The sequence below is a fragment of the Xiphophorus hellerii genome, chromosome 12 (genome assembly GCF_003331165.1).
Source record: "Xiphophorus hellerii strain 12219 chromosome 12, Xiphophorus_hellerii-4.1, whole genome shotgun sequence".
NCBI classification, from domain to species: Eukaryota; Metazoa; Chordata; class Actinopteri; order Cyprinodontiformes; family Poeciliidae; genus Xiphophorus; species Xiphophorus hellerii.
In genome coordinates this window covers 13,055,020-13,081,119 of record NC_045683.1, presented here as the reverse complement: position 1 = coordinate 13,081,119, position 26,100 = coordinate 13,055,020, and the positions used below count along the sequence as shown (strand labels likewise).

At 39.4% G+C, this 26,100-nt stretch overlaps 2 protein-coding genes across 5 annotated transcripts; one reads left to right on the top strand and one right to left on the bottom strand.

The window, feature by feature from the left end:
• The first annotated feature begins 915 nt into the window (after positions 1–915).
• On the top strand, positions 916–2,445 carry LOC116730279 (transmembrane protein 252). 2 transcript variants are annotated; one of them, XM_032579366.1, is made up of 2 exons: positions 916–1,444; positions 1,585–2,445. In XM_032579366.1, exons 1-2 carry the CDS (start codon positions 1,179–1,181, stop codon positions 1,805–1,807), a joined length of 489 nt encoding a protein of 162 aa, XP_032435257.1. In that variant the 5' UTR covers positions 916–1,178; the 3' UTR covers positions 1,808–2,445. The 2 variants fall into 2 exon arrangements, with proteins under 2 accessions (XP_032435257.1, XP_032435258.1); XM_032579367.1 differs by having other exon boundaries at positions 920–1,444; positions 1,588–2,445.
• Positions 2,446–3,790: 1,345 nt separating this feature from the next.
• Positions 3,791–23,461, bottom strand: pgm5 (phosphoglucomutase 5). Of its 3 annotated transcripts, XM_032579364.1 has the most exons (12): positions 23,307–23,448; positions 22,882–23,186; positions 19,773–19,935; positions 19,537–19,683; positions 19,294–19,419; positions 19,013–19,203; positions 18,152–18,306; positions 13,317–13,432; positions 9,608–9,743; positions 8,173–8,356; positions 4,641–4,778; positions 3,791–4,202 (listed from the first exon to the last, which is right to left on the bottom strand). In XM_032579364.1, the coding sequence occupies exons 2-12, from the start codon at positions 23,137–23,139 to the stop codon at positions 4,113–4,115; spliced, it is 1,704 nt and encodes a 567-aa protein (XP_032435255.1). In that variant the 5' UTR covers positions 23,140–23,186; positions 23,307–23,448; the 3' UTR covers positions 3,791–4,112. The 3 variants fall into 3 exon arrangements, with proteins under 3 accessions (XP_032435255.1, XP_032435254.1, XP_032435256.1); XM_032579363.1 differs by having other exon boundaries at positions 22,882–23,448; XM_032579365.1 differs by lacking the exons at positions 3,791–4,202; positions 4,641–4,778 and adding an exon at positions 4,851–6,776 and having other exon boundaries at positions 22,882–23,461.
• Between the last annotated feature and the right edge of the window lie 2,639 nt (positions 23,462–26,100).

Genomic DNA, 26,100 nt, shown 5'->3' with positions numbered 1-26,100 from the left:
ATTATGAATACGCAGAGTGCAATAAAAAAAAAAAATAACAAAAAAAAACATTCACAAAAAGGTTAAAGATCTTTAGCATAAGCACTTACAATCCAACCTCAAATGTATGCTGACAGATAAACCAAGTGTCTTGGCAGTCGTCAGAGAAGATGGAAAATGTGTCTTTCTTTGGTTAATGAAAACATGTTTATGGAAATATTACCCATGACCTGTGCAAATTGTTGTGTTAAAGTTCTTTGAGAAAAAATGTTGTGCAATGCTTTAAGCACCGAACGTCTCAACCTGACAGCTTTGTGGTAGCTGTGGAGCTGAGGGGACAGAAAAATATCAGTCCAAGTTCTGTTTATTGAACTTGGACCATGTACCATGAGTTTATAAACTAGATTAATAAATGTATTTCAGTTTCTTTATTTGTATTGTAATATTTAGCTTACCTGTTTTGCAACGCTACAGACCGATACGTTTCAGGTGTTATAAAACCAGCAGGATATTAGCAACTGAAAGCTTAAGATGGAATATTGCAATAAGAAAAGATATTAAGCACTTTATCCTTCTTAACAAAATTGGCAAAAATGAAGATTCATAGCATCTACCAAATCAAAAAAACATGAGACCTTCATTGACTGTTGCTCCCCACTACCTCACATGCACACTGAGCCACAGTCACACTTGTTAGCCTTTTAATATCAGTAAAGGATAACCTGAGTAAATGAAAAGCAGTTTTCAAATGATAAAAAAAATTACCAAGCTAAGGAATACCAAAGGATAAGAATAATGCTAAATGACTAATGAGACTCAAAGTCATTAGAATCAGGGCACTTAAGTGCTTCACAGATATAAAAGAAATTACAGAATAAATACCACATCATCAGCAAACTTCAGCCTTTAGCACTAGCGTTATTGGGTTTATTTCCCCTTGTGCTTTTGCCAAACCACAGACAATATCTCTCTCATACTTGTGACCTCCCTGCGTTAATATACAGCCCAGCTGGGAGGAACATTGCCGCCACTTCCTTTTACAACTGAGGAGGCATAGCTGCTCACCGAGACGTGCGTCTAAGTGGTGCCGAGACATTTTTGAGCACATTCATTTATCTGAGATGTGAATGCACCGTTGTCATTTAGAGGACATCTCCAACTTGCACTGAAGAAGCAACATTCAGAACACTTCATCAATCATGGATTTGAAGAAACAGCTGTTGTCTTTTGCCCGCATGTTCTTACCTTCTGTGGGATTTGTGTTCACGTGCATCGGAGCCTACCTGGTGTTCCAGCAGAACAGGCAAGGCTTTGATCACAGTATGGTCCCTGTTTACATCATGATCTCCTTCGGCTTCCTGGCCATGCTCTTCGGGGTGTTCTGGAGCCTCTGCCACACCATGAGGAGCAAGTTGTACCACAGAAGAAGACACGACAGTGACATCCAGATCTTCGCAGTTGAAAGGTGAAGCAGCCTGTAAATGCTTGCACTGATTTTTTTTTTCTCAATCTTTACGTGATCACACTTGCATGTAAAAGAAAATTGTTAAAATTGTTAATGTCTTTGATAAACCCATTCTATCTGAACCTGGATCTTCTCTTCAGCAGGCCGAGCACCTTTCCTCCTTCGTACGAAGAGTCCCAGAGTCCCTGCTACGTCAGTCCAGGCAGCATGCATGAGGCGGTTGTATCAGTTGATGGAGTTCCCATGGTTTTGGATGTTGCACCTCCACTGTACACCCAGAACAGTTCAGAGAGTCCAGACTGCAGGTGGAGCTGGGAGCAACCACCTCGATACAGCGTGGTGGTCCATACTGAACACAGATAGATGGATGCGTGTGAAGAGATGTTGCATCCAACACCAAAGGAGAAATGGGTTTTTAATCAACTCCCTAAGAGCAAAGACTACTAACTAGGAGAAGGTTCCTAAAAAATTATGGTCATCACTAATTTTGTGACTTTGCTTTACTGCAAAATGACATCAGCTGCTGTGTCAACACCCAATCTGCACTGTCTCAGTGGACACGGTTTTCTGGGACTTTACTGGGTAAAAACCTGTTGCGTTGAAACTGAAATGTGTGTTTAAGTTACTTGAATGATTTTGCTTCTGGATCAAAAAGCTTTTTTTGCTTTTTTAGCAGTCCATCCTCAGTGCACGTTGGACTCTTTGGTTGTGTAACAAGTAAGTCAGAGAACTGAATAACACCTCTGTTATATTTCAGACGTTTTACAGAGTAAGATCAAAATATTTCCTAAAGATGTTGCACACTGTCGTACTGCTTGTGTAATGATGTATATTTTGTTCCTCAGATGGTCTTTTATCAAGGCTCAATATTGTCAACGTTTTTATATTTATTTTTCAAAATTTTATGTTGCAACACACTAAAAACAGTTAAATTGTCTTTAATAAATCCTGTTTTATGTTAAACCTGAAGCTACTTTAATTAAAACAAATGAACTACCTTATTTAGGCTACTACTAAATGAATTTACACCAAACTAACCTCTAAGTAAGTAAAACAAACAATACATCCCAAAACAAAATACAATACTTAACACATATCCATCTTTTTCTCTCTTCCTATTGATTGCACTTAGTGTTATTAAAAAATTCAGTAACAATACAGATAACTGTTTTCAACCTGTTGCTTTTAGAAAACATAAAAAGACCAGATGAACCAAGCAATCCAGGGAAATGATCTAAAGCTTGGTCTTCTCAGAGTTCAGCTGAAGGGAAAATTGGAGCAAAAAAAGATCATTTTGTTAATGAATAGTCCCACAAAATAACTATGACTATATTGTTTAGTCAAGTTATTCAAGTCAAAGGTTGCAACCACAACATTATAAAAACAAAGAAAAGATTAACTAGTATGTCAACAGGACACCACAGCTCAGCAGAGTTTGTTAAGAAACTTCAGGAAGTGTCTCATGAATTTTATCTATTTAATTATATCTCCTTCAAACGTCACACCATTTCTGTGCGTATGTCTGTCACGAGCACCAGACAGGTCGTTTAGGTTCAAAACGCCTGACGGTTCACTTCAGCATAAACATTCAGGTGAAACAGTAACCAGAACTTCATAGCCAACATGTTTTTAAGAACTTTACAAATGTGATTAAAAAGACTTTTTTTAATTACATGATTATATTAAAACATCATTTTGCAATGTCCCTTATGATTTTTATGCTAACTCATCTTTTAGAAAAAACGATTTGACTATTAGCAACACATTCAATAACGCCAGCAGTGACCCCTGGCACCATAAAGGAGTCAGATGGAGCAATAACCTGTAGGGACCGACAGCTAACGTTTGTGTGGTTGAGTGACACATCCTTTAGAAAATCCACTGGCTTTATCCTCAAATCAGAATGACGGCAATCAACATGTTTATGATGTCCTGCTCTCAGCGTCTGAGCGGTGTAAAGATCAAACCTCATAACTTCTTATCACAGCTCAACAGCTTCAGTTTGTTTCCTGTTCAGATGGAAAACGAGAGCTGTTCAATCACAGCAAATAAGTCCAGCAATGAGGACACTGTTTAGTGAAATCCCAATATGCCAAAGGGCAACAAGGAACTTTGAATATGATTTTATTTCCTTACAATCCGAATGTGCACAAAGGTTGATTTATGAGAAAGCTATAACTTTTCTTTCTCATTTTGGTAAAGAAATTACTTGTAAACTGCAATAACAAATTATATGTGCACTGTAAAATGTTCAATATTAGTAAAAGTTAAAAAGAAACAATCTTGTAAAAATGAATAAGCTTCCACTGAGTAAGGTGTAATATAAAAAATCAAGAAACATTGATATTCTGTTGTCACTTTTGTGTTTATTGCTTTTATAGCTTCCACTATGTAGCTACTGCATCATTTAAATTTGCTTCATGTTTATCAATATCTGACTTTTTATTGTGAACAAAAATGAACATAGATGTGCAGCTGTGACATTTTTGTCTTTGAGAGACAAATTCCAGCACAAAAAAAAAAAAAAATTCTCGGGTTAATAACTGTTCCAAGCAAAGTGAAGCTGCAGAAATAAGTATAATTCATCAGTGTGGGCATGATAGATGCATATAACGTGTGTGTGTGGGCGTGGGCGTGTGAGTGTGTATCTCCCTCATTCTCTTTTAACTCATGTGATGACGTTTGGGCCGCGCCGTCCTGTTCTCTCATGAATGTTGGAGATCTTCAGGGCGATGGCAATGAGAGGACCCAGCACCACCTGCAGAGAGAATAAAGCCCAAAGTAAATATGTAGGGAGATCATTGTTTCACTCTGAAATGAATTAAAGAAAGAAGCCTGGTTTTTATACCAACTAAACACCTCCAAACATTTCACAATACTGTTATTCCTCAGTGGTGGGAGCTTAACTCCTCTTCAACAAATGAATAAATAAAAAATGAATAGCAAAATAAATAAATAAATGGCAAATTAATCCATGGGTGATTTGTTTCTTATTCATGCATAATTCTTACTCTCTTAAATGTTAATGATCCATTCACGACAAAAAAGTTCACGAATCCTAAAGTCAAAACAAAAGGTTTTAATGAAGACAAAGTAGTTGTAAAGCGGTTTGCCCCTGTTCCAGGTTGCAGGTGAAAGCAGGAGGTGTGCGCAGGTCCTCCTGCGTGTGTAAACAGATAACACACAGCTCCCCTACCTGAGTCTCCCTGCTGTGTCTCTCAGGGTCTCTCTCAAAGCTCTCAGCATAAATGCGTATGGTGGCACCCGTGCCTCCACCGCTGCCGCTCATCCGAAACACAAGGCGGGAAGAGTCGGTGAAGATAATCCTTAAACCCTAGAATAAAATAATAATAATAATAACCTTTTCATTACCCTTTTCCAATTAATTTAAATGAGTCTTTCTGACTAATATCTAGGTAATTTTCTTTGGTTAGCTATATAATTCAATTTACACAACACATATAAATAAATGCACTTTAACCAGGATTCCTTATGTTTATTTCTACAGTTGCATCCCTGATGTGCATTGAAAGCAAATTTCCTCTAGATGTCGCTGTCACTGTGCCGTTTGTTGGGAATGAGTCATTTTTAACCATGCTCAGCAGTTAAACACAGCAATATTTTTAAATGATATGGTCCTAAAAAAATTTCAACTATGATGTCAGATTTTTTGGAGCTACTGAACTAACTCCAGTTTTTTTTTCTTTCTTTTTTTTGTTTGAGAAAAGAACATTCAGTGACCCGTAGTTTGTTGTCGTCATCTATTGAGCAAACAGGATTTTACTGTGATAGGTTAGTTAACCATATCCCCTGCATAGTAACATAACATAAACGTATTATTAAGCATAATAAGTTTACTTAAAGTGTTATATTTGAGAAAGAAAATTGTAAGAACTTCAAAATTTGTTTCTGTGCTGATAAGTTTAACAACAGAATACCTTTTTTTTTCATCTGTTAGCTTTTCAAAGATTTGTCAACAATATTCCCCACCTCAGGCATCAAAATGTAACAACAGTTCAGTTCAGTTTTATGGATTATTTTTAGAACAAAAGTCACATGGGCTCTCCAAGCAGTCAATGAGGGGAGAACATTTTAGACCCTACGCTGATAAACAGAAACCTCTGGAAAACTCCAGTTCCTGTCCTTTATCATGACTCTGGATGTTAGGAGGGAAGTGGAAGCAAATGTTAAAAGAGAGTCAGTGATAATGAGAGATGTCCGCCTGTCTGTATCTGGTAGTGTGCCGGCTCATCTCTAACAATAGAGCAGCAGTTATCAGCGGGCCGTCAGACTAATGCTTGTTAAAAACACGATCTGTTGCAGTGCTCAGAGGCTACGTCTTTAAATGATGTGGATTTTTCCAAAAGATATTCACACCCCATCAAGATTTTCCACATTTTGTCATGTTACAACCACATCTTTCAATGTGTTCAATTGGGATTTTATGTTTTTACGGACAAAATTTTGAGAAGTCTTCCCCACCTTACCCTGATACTATAAATAAAATCTAGTGCAACCAACTGTGTATGAAAGCACCCTTCACCAGGCACAAAAATTGTAAATAAAGCCTACTTGTGTGTCATTTAATCTCAGTTTACATCTCAGAGGTTTGTTAGAGAACATTAGCGAACAAGCAGCATCAGAAAGATCAAGGAACACAGCAGACATCTCAGGGAGAACGTTGTAGAGAAGTCTAAGGCTGGGTTAGGTAGAAAAAAACCTAGCTTTGAACACTTCACAGAGCACTACTCAGTCCAATATCTGAAAATGGAAAGAGTTTGGCACAGAGGCACACATACCCAGACAAGGCTGTCCACCCAATTGACAACTCTAACTAATGCATGCTATGACTTAAGAGGCAGAACAAAAAATCTAGTTGTTGAAAGAAAGTCAGAGTGTTCTCTGCTTTTAGTACTCATGTAGCTACAATGACTTGCTGAGAGATTTTGCAACCTTATGGTGATTAACTTAAAACATCCAGGTGAACAACTACAAATCAAGTAAACATAAAAAAAAGCTGACCCGCGTAATGCAAATGCTTTCATCTAAGACAAGTTGATTATAAATGTATCTTGTGAAGAAAAGTGGAGATGAGAACTGAAAGATGAACATGTCGGTGCCACATTTCCCAAAAACAGACAGCTGATCTAGGGGCTTAAATCCATCCGTTCTCTGTCTGATATGCAGACAATGCCAGATGAATTCAGTAGCCAACAACAGAAATGCTGCCATGCAACTGCAGTGTAAATCCTCCAAGCATTGTCTGGCACATTTCTGTTTGAACGCGTTTGTCTCTGCGCGCCTACTTCCTCCCCCCTCTGTGATGGAGACCCTGCAAGAGAGACGACAGCTGATATAATTTTGTCTTGGGAGGAATGTGAGTCATTAGGGGGTGACTGGGTTGCTGGGGATTTAGCATTTCGGGGTGACTGACTAACTAGTGGTAAGACCTGCTGTATCCATACTGAGATGTGCTTTTGCTTTTGCAACCCTAAACTGAAAAGCTCAGAATGTGTGCATGTATGTGGGTTGACAATATTCTTGTCGGGAGGAACTAAACCTGCTGAAAGGAGATTGAGTAAATACTAGTTGTTGTAACATTAGTTTCTAAGAAATAAAAATGATCACACCTTTGTTTGCGTAATAAGAAAGGGAAAAGTCGATTGTGAAAACTTGACAGACAGCAAGTGAGTTAAAAGGGTTGTAACAGGAAAGTTGTACTAACCAAACATGCTACCAGTGTGTGTGGAGACCTAAACTGTATGCTGTGTGTATATAGACGAGTTTATGATTTAAAACTAAAGATAAGACGTGCATATCCAAACGAAGCCTCACAGTGGGTGGTCTGTAGGGTGGGAAGAGGGAGAACAAGGGCAAGTGTGAGACCTTCTTGGTCCCATTTAGATTTTTTAAGATGCTTTTTAAACATTTTATCTTGTTTCTCCAAAACCTTACCAGTATATACACAAACTTCATAAAATGTGGTCGAGTTGTGTATTATGAATGCAATTTTCATTTCACTTTCCACTTTTTATTTCTATGTTTTCAACATGCAGTTTGTGTCCCTTTTTAGTGACACTTTCATTGAAAAATGATTTTTGAATGAACAACCTTTGCAACTGGATTTCCGTTTTAATTGTATAAAACAATCACCGATTTTCTTGAGTTTTAAAAATTTTTGTATAAAAGAAATGCTGACAATTCACATTTTAAAGTTCATGAAATACATCAATAAAGCACTTTATTTATTTATTTATTTATTTATTTTCAAAAGGGGTTAAAAAGTTAGAAAATATATTATTACTTATTTAAGATGATGACAGAAGTTAATAATGGCATTCACAAAATGCACTTTCTGTGGCTGTCTTTAAAAGAGCCTTATTTGTATCCATTACAACCATTGATGGGTCAACCGAATAATACTGTTACTGTTTAGATTTTCATTATGGCAACTGTTAGGGTGGGATATATTAGGCCGTATCCAGTGAAAACCAGATGATAACTGCTACGTTTTTTCCCCTTTGTTACATATAAATATTGTCACACCTTGTGTATTTTACCAAAGACCACCTAAGGTTTTAATAAAACATTATTTGTTTTAACATTTTTGGGAGTTTTTTTTTTTTGTAGTTTGCAACTTTTTACAGTTTACATTTCTTCAGTGCTCAATTTTATCTCAACTTATTTTTTCATGCGACATCCTTCATCTGGAGCTGTCTCACACTGACCTGGTTCCGAGCGACTGTCCCGTCCACTGGGTCAATGTACTCAAAGTTCTCTGCCTTCTCCACGCTGTAGACATGATCTCCAACAGCAAACTTCTGATTGCTGAAAGCCTTGTCTGAGATTACGGTCTCTAGATCCCTCATCAGGTAAAAGGCTGCACGTGGGTCCAAGCCTTCATAGTCAAACCTGAAAATCACAAACAGACAAATGGACACATATATTCAAATGAGACATCGCTAGGTTCAGGGGGCTGAAAAAACTGAATTCTCAGAGATGATTAATGAGGGTGAATGACTTATATTTTTTTCCAAATGCTGACAGATGTTTTAAAAATCATGATCATGCATGGTCCTTATCCTAACTCATTTGTCCTTGCCATTTATGTCTTGTGGGAAATATTCATCAGTTTATAAAAACCTTCTCTGGGAATATGCAGAACAAAGCTAGAGCAACTATCACTGGGAACGCTTTCTGCACAAACTGTCACAGGGGAAAGGGTGAAATAAGGACAAATTACATCCAAGTGAGATGTTGGCCTACAGTACTTAATTACTGTAGGCCAACAGACTGGTAGGAGAATGGAAAGCATGGTTACTTAAAAAAAAAGGGATGACAGGGGCTTTGGTAGTGAGCTTGGCCGAGCAATTCTGTTTTAAGTCAGAGATCGTGTTATCAATAGCAACCAAAAAACAAGACTTTTAGCTATAAATTTTAAACATCAGCAAATCAGCTTAGCATGCTGCTATTAAAATAGCCTTGCAAAAGCAAGAAAATGGCTGACATACTAGAATTATCTGATTAAAAAGCAAACTGTGAGCTAACAGAATTAAGTTATGCTATGTGCTATGCTAACATCAACTAATATCCTTTTACTAAACCAATAGAACCCTATATTCCATCATTAGTCTCACCTTTTAACTTAGACAGCAGTACATCTAATATTGTGATTGTAGCATTTGTGCTACCAGTTTCCATAAAATGCTAACATTACCTACAGCAGCAACATTAGCATTATGGCTAACACGTTAACATAGGCTAAAAGCAGATTTTATACCATCACTTGCTTAAGATGCTAAAACTGGCAAACAGCAGTATTACAATACAGTGAACATATTAGGTTCTGTAGATCCTTTCTGCCAAAGCACCACCAGCCACAACAAACTTGAACATACTTGGATTATGTGAGTTATGCAACATTTAATTTTACTTTAGGATAAATAAAGTTTTATGAAATTGAATTCAATGTGAAATCTATACCTAAAATGCTGACATTAGCCTTTTGGATTTGAATTGCAAACATTTACTTGTTAGTTCACAATGCACTGAATTGCTCTTGAGTCATTGCTATAGCATTCATAATTTGACTGAAAAGATAAAAACACAACATTATCACTGCATTCAGAAACGGATGACTGAATGTCTTTCAGAGATCATCACCTGCAGAAGTAGTTGCGTCCAAATCTGGCCCAGTGTTCCCTGACAATCTGCTCCACGCCTTGTTTCCTGGCTGCTATGATGGACAACCATGCCAACACTGACCACAGGCCATCTTTCTCACGAATGTGGTCAGAACCTGAGGAAGAAAAAGAAACAGAATATCACATTTCTCAAGAAATTTGTTGTATAGTTTCAGACAAAGCATCCAAAGAGAAGCATTTGTCTCCCATAATCTTGATGTTAAGCAAACTATGGCGAAACAGCTTATGTTACTCTCATTAAGATAAATGGCAATATTTAAGCAAGAATGCACCCAATGAATTCCTTTAAAACATTGTTAATACAATGAGCACCCTGCAGGGTGCTCGACTGCCCAATGCATGGGTGACTTCCATATAGCTTGAGGTCACTGACACAGAAAAAAATATTGACATTTTTGAGAAAGTCTGTGATAGATCCATGGTTACTTTAGTAAAACAATGCTAAACCATTTTGTTGACTTAGAACAGGCAGGGTTCATAAACAACCTTCCTGTGTCAGGCTAGCCTGCCTGCAGCTTCTTTCCAATTAAAATCATACGTCTCATCTGATATAGCAGAATGCTGAACATGGTCTTAGTCAAAATGGTGAGGGGCAAATTTACCCATAATTGGTCTCTGTTGGGAGTTACAAAGAGTGGCAAAAGACAACGGCAAACATGCCAACACAAGCAAGGTCTGCTGCTTCCACTAGATACAGACATTCACACACACCAAGAAGAAGATCACCCCCAAAGTCTCTTTCACAAGAAGGCTTTCAACAGAGACAGCTGCACCATAAAGGTATCTCAAAGGTTAAGAATGTGACAGTAATGTTTCCATGCTAGAGCTAGAAGTGGGAAAAGGACTCCAATGTTTATGGGTGTCTTTCTAAGTTCATTACATCTGTGAACAGAAAAAAAAGCATCTTTCTGTCTCTTCTACTCTGTAAATTAGCCTATACAGTTATTTTCCTCGTCACGGACTGAAAAGATGAGAAGAACTGTTGATCCCTGTGTCCGGCTCCATCAGCGTACAGTTGTTAGGAAACTGACAGTTGTGATTATCTAAGCCCAGCTTTACTGTCTGTCTACCCTTTTGTCTGTCGCTCACTTTCAAAGAGGGTCACCCTGTAAAACAGATTGAAGATCTGTATCCTCAAAGCACAGCTGCACTCATTAATGAGCGCTCGTTGCTGCAGTGATTTTCTTTTTAGCTCAGCTCTGCCCCTTCATCACCTGCTGCTAGATAGCCCTTAAAAACATGTTAACATAACTTTTCTCTAATGTTTTGACGAAAATATTTTTGCACAAACTCTAGCAGATGATTCATTAATAGTTTTGCTTTTTTTATCTTAAGATCAAAGGCCTGGATAATGAGGATCCCAGTGTACAGGAACGTTGCAGTTCATTCTAGTGAAGAGCGGGAGCGGAGCACAGCTCTAATGATTTACTCTGCAGGGCTCTCTCGAAGCTTTTTGCCTTACAAGGATAGACAACGAGTGAGCTCCCAAAGTCCTCTGGGCTCTCAAACTCTCTGCTTACTTTCCTCTCATCTCGGTCGACACTTCTTCAATTCAGACTCGGCCACCGTCTGTTTTCTTCTCTCATGTTCTCACCTCCTAGAATCCTTCTGCTTTTACCTCCACAGTTTTACTCTTTGATCCATAAAATTGAGTGGACCAGAAAAAGACAAAATAGAAATGTACCCTAGTGGGTCAGATTTAGAATGACAAAGATCAACAGCAACAATGCTCATAATTTGCAGAGAATTTAAATTGTTAAAATATAAGTTAGAGTTAAAATCATTTCTGGCATCTACAGTGTGTTAACATGCCTCTGAATTTGCATTTACTAAAAAACATTTCCCGTGGGGGTCTGTCGGCATGTTGCGGTGATTCATGAAGCCCCTGTCTCCTTTTATAGCAGAGGAATGAGGATTATTTACACATGCGGTCAGGGTCACAGCCCTATCATCTATTAGAGTGCTCTGACCAGGGCTGAAGGCGACCAGGATGTACTGCTTACAACTCTAGACCTGAAATAGACTGAAAGAGAAGCAAAGCTGCGACACTTAGGCTGACATATGATCACTTGCCCGTTTGGCTGTTCCTGCTCTGATAATTAGATCCCGTACAGTGCTTTGCAAAAGTGTTCATATACATACCTTGAACATTTGCACATTTCCCCAAATATACAATAACAAATGTCAATGTATTTTTCAGAGCTTATGTGGTAGAAGAACACAAAGAGGAAAATAATTGTGAAGTGTAAGGAAAATGCTTTTCAAATCTGAAAAGTGTGGCGTGGTGTTGTGTTTAGCCCCTGCTTGGATCCCTTATGTAAAATCTAATGTAGTCAATTGAACTCAGAAGTCAGTTTTGAACATCTCAGACCTCTGTTCAATCTATTAACCAAAAAGGTAAAAGGTATGACAACTTAAAACTTACACTGTGACCTGGGAAATGAGCAAAGCAGCCAACAGGCCCAATGTAACTCTGAGGGAGCTGTAGAGATTAATAGCTCAGGTAGACAAAGGTCAACTGACTAAACCTCCACTCCACAAACCTGACTTATAGAGTCAAGAGAAAAGTTCCTGCTTAAATTAAGCTATTAAAGTCTCCTTTGAAATATATATTTTTTAAAAACTGTAATGGACACAGGAATGGTGGAAGATGATCCGATTGGAGAAGACAAGAATTCAGCCATCTGGCAGAGCAGTTCGAGATGGTGGTGGAGTGACCAGGGGACGGACAGATTCACAACACCTGGGCTGATCAGACTGCGGGGCTTTCTGTGTAAAGCTGTTAGTTTATAGTTATAGAAACACCGGATGGTCTTTCTAACTGAATGGACCGAACTGCAGCTTCCGGTTCTGTTCTCAATAACAGTTTATTCTGTGGAAGTGTTTGTTTTCCACAGTTTGGTGGAAAACTAGGCTTTGGATCCAAATGTATTGACAGGATTATTAGTTATTGCATTCTAAAAATTCTGGCAGACAGGAAAGAAAATGAAGAATAATTGAAAGAAAGCCATTTCATGTCTTTTTTCAGTATTTGCCACAAGCCATATAGAGAACATAGCATGCATAAAGGAGAAACAGGTGAAACAAAAATTTGAAATGTTGTCCTCAAAGCAAACAGTGGAAAACAAACACTTCTGGAGTCTAATCCTATGCTAGACTCTTGGGTCATTGGATCTTTTGTTTCCACTGATGCAGAATGTCTTATGAAGTAGTATTAAACAATATAAAGCAGGATAAAGACTTTCAGAAAACCTATGAAACTCTTGATCAAAACTCAGAAACTTTACAAGAAAGTTTATATCCTTAGATGAAAAACATATCAGATTAAAAGAGGTTGAAGACTTCTGCACAAATACATTTGGAGTAAAGTAAAAACAGCTCTGTAGAAGCTGGTCAGTGCAGTACTAAAATGTAGGATTGTTTTTAAGGCACCTTGACAATAGTTGATCCGCTAGGGAAGGGGGTGAGGGGGATTTCTCAAGCACAAAACCTCACAAATTCTCCAAGCCAATCCACAGATTTGCATCTATGATCCGTTCTTTCCTGTCCAACAGTCCGCTTCTGCTTTTGTTTTTATTATTTTAACTGCACAAGACATTTTAGCAATCGCAAATCTCTCTTTATGAGCCTTTTATGTTCGGAGTGTGTCCTTGTGTGCTAGATCGTACCAGTTCCAAAGCTCTCCTCCCCACATAGGGAACAGCGCCCAGAATCCATCAGGTTCCCAAAGTACCTCCAGCCTGTGGGAGTCTCATAAAGGGCCAGCTTCATGGCTTTGGCTACCCTACAAACAGCACAGAAGAGAGAGAGACAGAGAGAGAGAGAAGCAAAAACAAAGTTTGTACCTTTGCTTTTATCAGATCAGAAGGGTGAGTCTGCAAGCAAATCCTCTGACCTTTCAAATAAAGCAAACCAAATGCTACATGACAGCAGCTATCTGCCAACAGTTCATCCAACAACTTAATAAGGCAAAACACTGCAGGAACAAAATGAGTCAACCTTTCACTCTATGTGCTCTGAACACAGGCTACAGAATGTAGTCACCGAAGAACAGAAGAAAAGAGGGATTATGAGCCCGCATGTTTATACATCCTATAATGGGGTCATGAGGAGTGAGCTGTGTGTTTGTGTGCGTGAGTGTGTGTATGTCAAATATGTGCGAAAAGAAAGGCAAAGGAGAATCAGGGACGTTTCCCACAGCAAACCGTTTTTCCTATGAAACGTTTTTTTTCTGTAAGAAGAAAATGACAAATTTCTGGGATTAATTTTCCCAATTACAAAATTTAAGTCAAATAGAAATTCAGAGTGGATCAAGTTTCAAAAGTGCCAGAATTCAGTAAGTAAATATAATGCTAATTAAATAATTATTTGTGGTCATTTAAATAAAATTGAAATACTGGTGTACAAAAATAAAGTCAGCGGAAGCAAAGAAATGTAAGAAGATGTTTAAAAAGAAGCTTTCATTTTTATGACATGTATGTGGTTCTTTCAGGCTGTGAGAGAGAGCAATACTTCAAGCAGAAAACAAGGAGGCAAAATAAAATATAACAAAGTTTGGCTACAGTAGGAACAATAAAGTACAATGTTATCATCAACATGATAACATGTTGCTACCCACACACCATCGATACGTTCTCTATGATCGCAGCAGAATATAAACACTCATGCCTACTCCAAGATTTCTTGAAGCAATATTCAAACCAGCAAAACAGATGTTTCAACCAAACGGGCAAAAATGTAGACATGTCAGTTCTTGAAAACCTACTGGACTATGTCTGAATGTGGGTGGCTTTTAGGGTTTTTAAGTGGTGGTGAAAACATCTGCATAATAATCTTAGACGTAAATAAATCCCTGCAGTGTTCGGTGCAGTTGTTTACAAGTAGAAGGGATGAATTACCAAATATGAGTAAACCCGCTTGATCTCCCTCTGGGGATGCAAGCACTGGAACAGAAAGCCTGGCATTCCTTAAAAGAAAACAAACAGACCCCTCTGATGAGCCTGTGTCGTTTTAAATAGCACGTCCACTGGCCAAAATAAGCCAAGAGTCTCAATGCAGGAGGGTCGGCTTTCAAGCTAAATTACAGACAACAACAAAAAGTGTGAGAATCAATTCTCTTTTGCCCTTATAACTGCACGGATTGATTGAGAAAAAAAGTCCAGGACATAAACAGTTCACAGTTAAAGTAACTGCATGCCCCTTCGATCACTGTGGTGCGCTCAGTTTGAGCAGCTGATGAGTGAAGGCACAGCTCTTAATTTTGTCTTGAAAGAGGAGCTGTAGCTTGTTCCTTATCTTATTACACATTTCCAGCACCATCTTCAGGGTTGTCAGTACCTCTTATGTTGCTCTGGTTTCAACAGTGGCTTGATTATATTGTCCTGCTGCACAGCCCCAAAATCAGGAACCTTTGAGCCAAGTGAGCCTTTAGGGCGGGGAGGGATATATCTGCTGTATAATCACCTTAAGCGTATTTGACAAACACACCATGCTATTTTAGTCGAGTAAACAATGTATGCCAAAGAGGAACAGTAGAAGGCTTCTATTTACATATTCAATCCTCTGGTGTTATTTTGAAACTAGTTTCCCACAATAGCAAAGGATATGCAATAAGATAAATGTCATGTGTGATTTTGTTACAGTGGTTGCCAAAAGTGCACATGCATCTTTTAAAATTCACAGTTTTTGTGATGTGGAAAATGAGACCTGGATTAATCTTTTCAAATGCAAAAACAGAAACAAAAAAAATTGGTTGCAAGGAAAATACTAAAAGATTAAAAAACCAACCAGGATGCATAATCATGCACAATCTTAAACAATATTTTGTCACCCTACAGATCTTCCAGATATAGTTCTTGATCTCAGGCTACACCATTTCAAAACTTATTTTCTTGTGGTCATGTTATTGCTTTACTTAAAAAAAAATAATGCTTGATCACACTGTAGAGTTGAAGAATAAAATAAATCAAAGGTTTTGGGTCAGATCTAGCAGGAAATCAAAAACTTTTCATCAATTTTAACCAAAAAAGTGGTACTTCCATCACAATGCTGCTCTCGCCATTTTTCACTGTGTTCATATTATTCCTTTGCAGATGTACAGTGTTGCTTTTTGTGCTGACAATACATTTTAGAATAATAGCCAAAAGTTAAAGTTTGATTCAATCAGACCATGACTGAATCAAGGCTTTGGGAGGTTTTTAGTCAGGCCTGGATGTTTTCTTTATAAGAAAAGTGTTTTATTTTACAGCCACACTCCCTAGGCCAGATATTTGAACAGCTGGTTGTTGTCACATGCAGAGAACCTGGATTATCAGGAAGTTTTTGCAGCTCCTGTGTCTTGTCTTTTAATTAATTCTAAAGGAATGTCCAGCTTAAGACAATATTGCCCACACTTCTGTTGACAAACAAAACAAGGAAACATTTTCAAGTTTTCAATGGTTTCATGAGTTGATAATACAGAGCACTCTAACAATACCGTTTGGAAGAGAGTATCACACATTCTTCGCCATACGGTGGGCATAAGTGTCAGGATCTGTGTTTTTCTATGTGTCTTGAGTTTTTCTGAGTCTCTGTGCCGTCCTGTCTCCCCTTGATCATTCCCAGGTGTGTCTTGTTTCTGTGATTACTCCCTGTGTATTTAACCCCACCTGTGTTCCTTGTTCCTCGTCGGGTCCTTGTCAATTCAGTGTCGTATGCACCAGTCTGTTTTGCATTTAGTCTGTTTGCTACTGACGTTGAGCCCTGGCTTCCGCTCAGTCGTGCTGCCTGGTTTTGTGGACTTTTTGGACTTCATTATTAAAAATCATTTTCTCTCATCTACCTGGGTCATCTGCGTCTGCCTCACCACCTCACAACACCGCAATTCATGACAATAAGGTGCTTTTTAAATGACAAACCCACAGGGAGCCTTTGTAGCAGAATAGTTTACCGGTCTAACCGGATAAAAATGAATGGTTCCAGGAATAGTCCAAGTAGCTCTTAACAAACTCCATGTGTATTTTTTAATGATAAAGCCACTGCAAACAACCAAATGTCATGTAATTTAATTTAATAATGCCAGTTGAAAATCCATGCCAGTGACTCAGTCCATCCCTACATTCTTGAAGTTAGGGCAAGCAGACGTTTCCTTCAAAATGTACATACTGCTGTCCTCTCCTCCATGACTGTATCAGCTGTTTTTTTTTCAGTTTGTGTCAAGGATGGCACAAAAACACAAACATAGTCATCCCCATAGGGGTTAATATAGCTGGAAAAACATGTCACCTTTTCAGCTGGTAAATTCCTTACATTTCTTGAATATGACTGTACATTTTTCAAAATACAAACAATTGCATACAGAATGCACCCGGTTGCGTTTCTACAACACTGTTCTTGACTAGCCAGACACACAGAGCAAGGGGGGAAATCTCAGTCGAAACTCCCAGAGACACCGTCCTAAAAAGGCTCACACTTGGGTTGACTCCAACATTGCACACACCACACCACCAGGCATTTCAACACTTCCTGGAGTTTGTCAGAGACATGCAAACTTTTCCCTGAGTGTTACATTAGGAACATGAGAGGTAGCAGTGCAACTGAGAGTTGAGCAAAGTGAGTGTTGCAAGTGTAGTGGGTATAAAACTATAGGTATGTGCTGCTTTATGAGAGCACAATGCAAAGGAAGGTAAATTATTCTAAGGGATATTTCTCTTTTTGAAGTACACAAGAAGTTGTATAAAGGCATTGCAAAGATGAGAAAATGGGCTAGCATTTTTCTTTTACTCATTTTTGTCTCTCTTATTCAGCACAACAAACACTGTCTCTAAAACCACTTTGAAGCTTTTAAAGGTCAAATTTTAAATAAATGCATAGCTTTTCAGGTATTTCATAAATATGAAGGTCCACCAAACACATAAGGATAAGATCAAGTATGGTCTTGCTGACAGGGACAGGACGTTTGTATTAAAGCAGGACATGATCTAAAGTTCTTGTTAAAAATTCTCAGTAAGAGTTGAGGTGGTATCTACATTTAATTGCAGAACATCGGCCACTCGTCACAGTTTTAAATGACAAAGACTAAGATTTTTTGTACAGTTTGCAGTCAGTAAATTAGATTTCAACTAATCTTGTTAGAAACACTGTTTTGTGAATATATTTATAGGTCTGACTGTCTGACTTGTATCCCTTCTGATTAGTTAACTCTATAACAACCTGTTTTCTACAGGCAGCACTCAGAGGAGAGCTCCTCTGGGACTTCTCCAGCTGAGAAAAACATTAATGGGGATAACTTTAGCTTCATCGCATGTGTTCACTCAGCACTCTTTGCTCGACTTTTGTTTTAAATGACAGGCAGTATATATGGACAGAAATAAAATCAAGGGTTTGTAGGAAAAGGATTTTTATGTGAACTCAACATGGTGAGTATCTCTTTTTCAGATTTCGAGCTTCTTAAAGAGTTCATGTAAAAAGTCATTGTATCCTCAGACAACTCCTTCCTTAGTGTGGGTTTGTGTGTTTGCTGTACCTGTCGAGGGCTGCGCTGGTGGCCATACTCCTAGCAAAGCCTCTGGCGCCATGTTGTCTGAAATAAGGGATGGTGGAGAGGTTCGCAGCTATGACTGCAACCGAGTCCGAAGGGTTCACAAAGAAGCCGTTTTCTCCGAGGATCATGTACCGGTCCTGGTACAGACACATCATGCAGAAAATCAGGAGTCACATTTAGATCATACATATTATCTTTTAACTTCTTTTAAACAAAAACGGCAAAAATTATATGCATAAAAAACGAATCATCAACAAACAGATAAGGTCTTTGATGCTCAGACATTAATTCTGCACTATGAAACTTGCTCCTTCTGAAGAGTATTTTAGGTATGACCTGGGCAAGCCATCTGACTGCCATAAATACTTACTAACTCACCAAACATGTAACTGAAAATATTCCCTCCATTTATTTATACCATTCACTCTCTGCTCATTAAACAGGCTTGTATAAAGCTAGGAATGAGATATGACTGTATTCCTCCATGCGGGGCATGTTAGGGGAAACAACAGGTACGTTTCAATAAAACAGAAAAGTCTAATGAAGGAGCATTCACCCTGTCAGATCTTTGAATAATAAACAGCGTAGATATGATAGAAATTTCATTACGATGTGATGAACAGAACAAATTTTTGCATTATTATTGACAAACCCTCATTGGTTTTTCTGCCTTTATGAACAAGCAAACAATTAAAAATAAGCATTCATTTCTGTTTTAGACCTGGAGGCAATGTGAAAGTGATTCCTGTCTCTGTCTGACTTAAAATAGTCAAGTCTGATCACTATCAGGTCTGCAGCTGATTTAGAAGCCAACAAGTTGGAGTGTTGATATGAACACCTTACCCCATCTGCATCAAATGCTGCTCCAAATCCAAACTCGCCCCCTTTCATAGCGTCTACCAGAGAGGTGGCGTAGGTCAGGTTAGGCTCCGGTGGTCGACCACCAAAGTCCTCTAGGGGGACGCAGTTGACAGCAGAATTGGCCGGTGCCCCAAGCTCGTCACACAGAATCCTTCTTACATAGGGACCCATCACTATGCCAACCAACAGAGGGAATATGTAAAGTAACTAGTGAAATTATCTTGATTTATTGTAAAGTTTATTACACTGGGTGCCCAACTCACCTCCATTCATGGCATCTATGTGTATCTTCAGCTGATCTGGTCCTGTGAGGAGACTTTTAATGGCAGAGAAGTCAAAGATGTTTCGCAGCATTTGGAGGTAGACTTCAACTGAGTCTACGATCTCCACTGTAAAGACAGAGGAAACTATGTAGGACTGTGCAGAATTGATTTCTGACTTATCTCACATATATATTATTCCACTTAGAGGAGTATATATTTGCACATCATGCTTGAGCTTTGTACCTCTAAAAGGTTTGAACTTGTTCTCAAGATCAAACTCTTGTCTTCCAAGCCTTGAGAGATCAATGCGCAGTTCTGGGCAGATGGCATACTCCTCCAGAGTCCGACTCACCTGAGAGATTCTCTCCATCACCGTGTCAGTAGACGGCCCTTCCAGGCAAAATTTTTATTCAACTTAACACCCAAAAACCAATGGTTTCAACTACTTCTGATGTCCAAAACAAATGCAAAGTCTTCACCTCCGTTAGCCACGTTGAACTTAATTCCAAAGTCTCCGCCAGGACCTCCGGGGTTGTGGCTCGCCGTGAGGATTATTCCACCAATTGCCTTGATTTTCCTTATGATGCATGACACAGCAGGAGTGGAAAGAAGGCCATTGAGACCGATTACCAGACGACCAATCTGAATGGAAAAGATGGCCATTAGAAAAAAACCCACCTTAATTTTACTTGTTATACAGCACTTTGAGAACCGCTCATCCCCTTGAACACTTCCAGATTTTGTTGAGCTACAATCTTGAACTTCACTGTATTTTGAAGGGATTTTATGAGATAGACATCAAAGTGGTCCATAGAACACTAAAATTATCAGTATGTATTTTCAATGAGTTTTTTTAATTGATGTGAAATCACCACAAATTTATGCATAAATAGGAAGCAGAAGGAAAATGAAACATACTTTCAAAGTATTTTTTTTTTTCAAATAACAAAAATAAATGTGGTTTGCATGATTAATACCCACCAACATGCATCATAGTAGGATGGTGTGTCCAGGGTGGATGGACAGCGGTAGTTTTTCAATAAAACATTTGATTTTGCATGCCTTTGACCAGACACAAGTGTCCTCTTCATCACTTGTGACAAACCATGACCAATTTTCGCTCAACAACTGCTTTCTTCTTGCTGCTCTTCCAAATGTCCTGTCATGAGATTCATCCACCAAAGTTGTGGATCTCTTTATTTCCTCCAGAGTTACTATGGTCCTTGTGGCCGCTTTTCTGCTTTCCTTGACCAACATGTCAGTTCAGGCTGATGCCAAAGTCTTGATAAGTGATGGATCAAACACAAATAGATTTTTTAGAACTTTACCCCAGACCTGTCTGCAGATGATACCATTTCTTAACTCATGCTCTCTAACAAACCTTCGGAAAACAGCTGGTTTTATCTCTTTCTCTCCACTTCTCAATTATGAGCTACTTTGTTGGTCTGTCACTAAAAATACAATAAAAGTTTTGTAGTTGCAATATGACAACATATGAAAAATCTACTGAGAATACTTTAAGAAGGCACTCTATAATATACAGTATATTTACATAAAAATCTCTGTTTTAACCCAAAAAGGTTTAAAAGAAAGAGCTCCCAAAATTGTATCACTTTACAGGGAGTAATTTACAGTTAGCTTTATCAAGTAAATGATCTCCACCCAAGTGGGTGCAAAAATATCAAGGCCATACTCACTATTTATACTTTGCATGCTACTTATAAAGTGCTAATACCTACATCCTGCACATCAGCCGCTCTAAATAAGAGTGCCCTCAACACAAAGGAATTCATCCTCCTGAGAAAAAAATTGATTTTATAAAGGATAGCTTGCGGTAGTGAAAATCTGAATTGGTGTGAACTCAGCTATGAGTGTAAATTAAAAGGAGATGGAAGGCCTGGGTTTGTGTGCCAAGTGGTGATGCTTCATAGTTGGGTCTTTTCCACACTCTGTGACAGGGGTATCCCCAGTGTGTACAGTTCAGCTGTGGAGAGGTGTAACTGTGCTGCGGGGGCGAGCTGCTGGTGTGGCCGAACGTAGGCAGGAAAAGGAGCAGGATGGATGGAAGTGCTGATAAGGCTGACATCAGGAGACATTTGGCCAAGGTCAGCAGAAACATAAGGACTGATGTCAACAAAAAATTATATTCCCTTTTGCTCTTTTTTTCCTTTGGAAATAGTCCAAGGTAAACTTCTCACAGCACAGAATTTTGGAAGCAACTTGGGGAGTTTCCTCTGAGTTTTCTTAATCTCTCGTCATATTTTTGTAATCAGCAGCTGACGTTATTACAAGTTTCTTCTTGTTCTGTAAGTGTTCTCTAAGACACCTCGGAGACCTTCACACAATAGCTGTATTTATGTTGACATTTACTTACACAGATGAGGACTCTGTTTAACAATTAAGATAATATTTTACTACAATTTCTTGCGCTAGATTTTATTTGTCATCTAATCTGAGTTTGAGGACAGACCAAAGTCCAAGTTGTAGGTCAGGAGGATTATGATAAAGCATATTTAATGAAGAATAAAAAAAAACAAAAACAATCTGCAATCACTTGGGAAGAACACGTAAGGAGTCAGGTCACCAGAACAACAAAGGGAAACCAAAACAACAGTGCAAAAGCAAGAACCCAGCAGTGTGTGAAGGAGAATAAGGAGCTTAAATACTGAGGAGCATGATTACTAGACGAAGAAAAGACTGGAAACAGAATGAGGCTGTGAGGGGAGACTAAGCAGGAAGGTTGAGGAAAGGAGGTAAATGAAAATTAAGACAGTAGAGAAGAGAAAAAAATAGCCAAGGGAGAAACACTGAGCAAAAGAAAAGGCAAGAATGAAAGCATAAGCAACTAAGTGATCAAAAGTGGAAACAGAAACAAACCCAAAAACTCAAAGACAAGATCATGACAGTTTGGGATTATCAGAATAAATATGTCACTTTTTTTTTTTTTGGTTGTAATTTTTTCTTTTTGAAAAATAATTTTCTTTCCACCTCACATTACTCACTACTTTGTATTTTTTTTCCTCCACATTCCTTAACGAACACATTTATTATAAATAGGGTAACTAAATGTGAACCAACCAACTGTGACACAATGTGGGACATGTGCTGAAAGGTGGTGTGAAAATTTATGTTTCCAGCCTAAAAATAAACACAATCAACAGGCCAAAGTCCTTTAACACTGAAACACACAGCCTGATAATCTCAATCTACTCATTTACTTTTAGTGCAGCGATTGCTTTTCATAGCATTTTATTATTATTATTATTATTATACTACTTTATATTTCCTGATTAATTTTATAGCTTTTGGGGGGGCTTTCATTGGTTGTGGTGTCTCCAGGATTGTGTGAATCCATTTAGATCTTTTTTTTTTTCTAAATGTTTGCCTTTGGGCGTTGGAGACTTCCCTGCTTTATTCGTTTATTGGATATTAGCCAGATATTAGAACATAACTTATTCTTATGTGCTGCTTAAAAAAACGTAGAGCCAATAATTAGGTGGGACATAGTTTAAACTTTGGACCAAATGACTTAAGTACTGCACGCCCAATGATGTCTAATATTTTGTGAACTTCTGCAGCTCTCCTTACCCCATTGGCAGCTGCCATCTGCACTATCACCTCGATGGCAGCCCGGCTGAAGTAGCGACCGTCGCTGCCCACCACCATGGTGCAGCCCTGTCTGTCCCGCAGGTCGATGGAGGACAGGAGGCTCTGGATGTAGTTCTGCAGGTAGTTCTTCTTCCCCTCAAACACCGCAGTCTTCCTCCGCAGCCCGTTGGTGCCGGGCCGCTGGTCCTCAAAGGGAGCGGTTTGGACCGTCACCACCGGGATGGGGCTCGTCTCCATCCTCCTTCTTGTTTTCTATCGCGACCCAGCGGGGCTGCAGCAGGCAGCTGGGAATAACCGATCACGAAGTAAAAAAAAAAAAAAAAATTAAAGTTGGAAAACAAAAAATTGTGGAGTCCAGGTGGCTGCTTACAGCTGAGGAGGAGACCGATAAAGTTTATTTTCACCTTGACAACTTAAGCCAAGAGAGGAGCATCCCTCTATCCTGACTGAATACAACAGCAAACCTTCCTCTTTTCCTAATAAGAATGAACAACTGACGACAAGAGGAGAGGAAAAAATCAGGGAGGGACTGAGCTTTCAGTGTTACAATCAGCTGAGCCTCACGCCAAAAATAGACATCTGACTGAAGGGAGTAGAGGAATTGTGCTGGGGCCCGGAGTGCAACCGGACACTATATCTGTGTCTGTACTGTCCTGACACCCCGGTGAGAAAACACACTTAAAAAACAAGCGGTTAGACCTTAAGCAAAAAAAGGAAGTGTCACGTTTTGATTTAGGTGGTGAGGCTCTCCACTCAGAACGGCACTGCCTAGGGGCCCATAAAACGAAATGTGACCCGGCAGGGGGGTTCTTTTAAAAACAAGATGCACCGGAACACAGAATAGTTCACAATATTTTATTTAAACAATTTCATTTAAAACATTTCTTTTTAAAAGCAAGGCTTCGGGCCCACTACTCTGTCCCTGGAAATGAAAAGGGATCATGTGAAATAAAAGTGACAACTTGAATTATTCCAAAAAAAAAATAAATGAACAAACAAACCATGTAATGCCAAAGAAAACAAATTAGTAAATCAAAACAAAAAAGCAAACTCATTAGTAAGTTCAATAATAAGCAAACAAACTGTAAAAGGAAAAAACACAAACACTTTAAACGGTGGAACAAATCGTCGTTGTCCAATTTCAGTGCCCTTCAAATGGGCCAGAGGAGTCCTGCCCCGCTCGCTCAGCCTGTCCAATCAGCAACAGGTTGCCTTCAGAGCGGCCCAAACAAACAATAAGACAAGACAGCAGAGCGTCCAAGCGCTGCAACTCCAAACAATCCTAAACCAAAAAAACGCATTAGAAAACCCGTGGATTCAGGTAAAGTAAATTAAAATCTAAACAGGTAGCTTACCCAGCAGTAGTAGCACAGCCGACCCAGAGAGCGGATCAGCAAGCGAGGGCTAGATGGAAGCCGCACGCCGCAACAACCTCCAGCTGCAGCCGCTAACGCCAGCCGAGCAACGCTGCAGAAACGCACGGCAGGTATAGCACCAAAACCTAACCACAATCCCAGCCAGATGGTACAAAATGGCACTTACAATTCAGATGAGCGGATCAAGCACACCAGCCACTTGGGCAGCCGTCATGTAGTAGAGGAAACAAAGACACACACCTCGCAGCGGCCTGCTCAGCTATAAAGCTATTTGCCCCGCCCACCAATCAACTGCACGCTACTTGATACACCTGGTGCACATAGTTGGGAGGGTGGAACACCATCCCACCACATTCTACCCCCTGGTGTTGCATCGTCGCCCCGACGATGAGCCTGTACACTTCAGCACCAAGGACGAAAAATGGCAAACTGTGCGTGGGAGACTGGCTGACTAGACCTTGCGGCCTGACCCACAGGTCGCGGAAGGTGATGGACATTCGAATGCTGGCCAGCCCTTGAACGGACAGTGCGACGCAAGGGTAGGGGAACTGTCTCAGAAGTTCGAGCAGGGTGACTATTTCCTGAAGTGGCCTGTAGGGGTAACCTTGGAGCTGCAGAGGTGGATGGTACTGAAGTATCAGGAACCCATAAGCACAAGTCATCCTCCAGAGAGTCATCCAACCCCTTTGAAGGCAAGGTAGGTTTTAACTGCAGGGGTACTGGTATGGGCTCTGGCCCAACCCGAGCCTTAAGCATGTCACGATGCACATTCCGAGTTCTCTGCAAATCACTTACAGGAGCCACAGTATAAACCGGCCCTCCAGCCGTCGGAGCTCTCACCACCTGATGGATAACTGGGCTGAAGAGGTCCTGGATTTTATGGCGACCCCTAGCACTATGATCGCGCAGATAAACCAACTGTCCCTCCTGCAATGGAGCCTCCCGTATGCCCTGATCATGATGCTCTTTTCTACGCCCTGCAGCTGCCAGCAAGTGATCCTGAGCATGATGAAAAGCCATAGTTAACCTGGTCTTATGCTCAGCCACCCAGTCCACCACCTCGCCTGGTGCAGGGTCCCGAACACGACCCAACAAGAAATCTACTGATTAAAAATCATCAAGTTTTTTGCACCAAAATGAGTCTTCTAGAGCTTATTTGCAGGTCCAATCATTGCAAATGGCACCTATAGAATAATATTGCTATTCACCTCAGGTGACCAACGGCCCTGAAGTTGGCATCTAATTTCCAGCTTGAGATTTCAGCCTATGTTAAAGGCTTCCTTCTGTATGGAGAGAAACTGCACTCATTTTAAAAATGTATACTGGTCATACCTGGTCATCTCAAACAGTCTTCAAAGCACTATTTAATATTTATTAGCCCTGTATTCTATTGTTAAAAAACTAGCATTTTAAGAGCTCTTTTGGCATTTGGATTGATCTATTCTTCACTGTTTGCAGATGTTTGAAACATAGTTTCATTTATTATTGTTGGGTAGAGCTCCTTTGGTGGTGAGATCAGTGTAGCTGGTTGTGTGTAGTGTTTGAATGTAGAGGAAGGGACTTCCCCGGGACAGCATTCATCCAAGAACCACTTATGCCTATAAAAATGTGAATACTTGTTACTTAGATTTGAGTGAATATTTCTTTGCAGAAATTTTGCAGTTTTACAGCTAATAATAGATGAGTATACCTTGCCAATATTTCAGCAATTTTTTAACAAATAGTCAAACATAGCTTCTTTAACAGTTAAGACATCTGGGTTACTTATCTCTTAAAGGACTGACAGGTAGCAAGAATAATAAAGAACCACCATCAACACAAA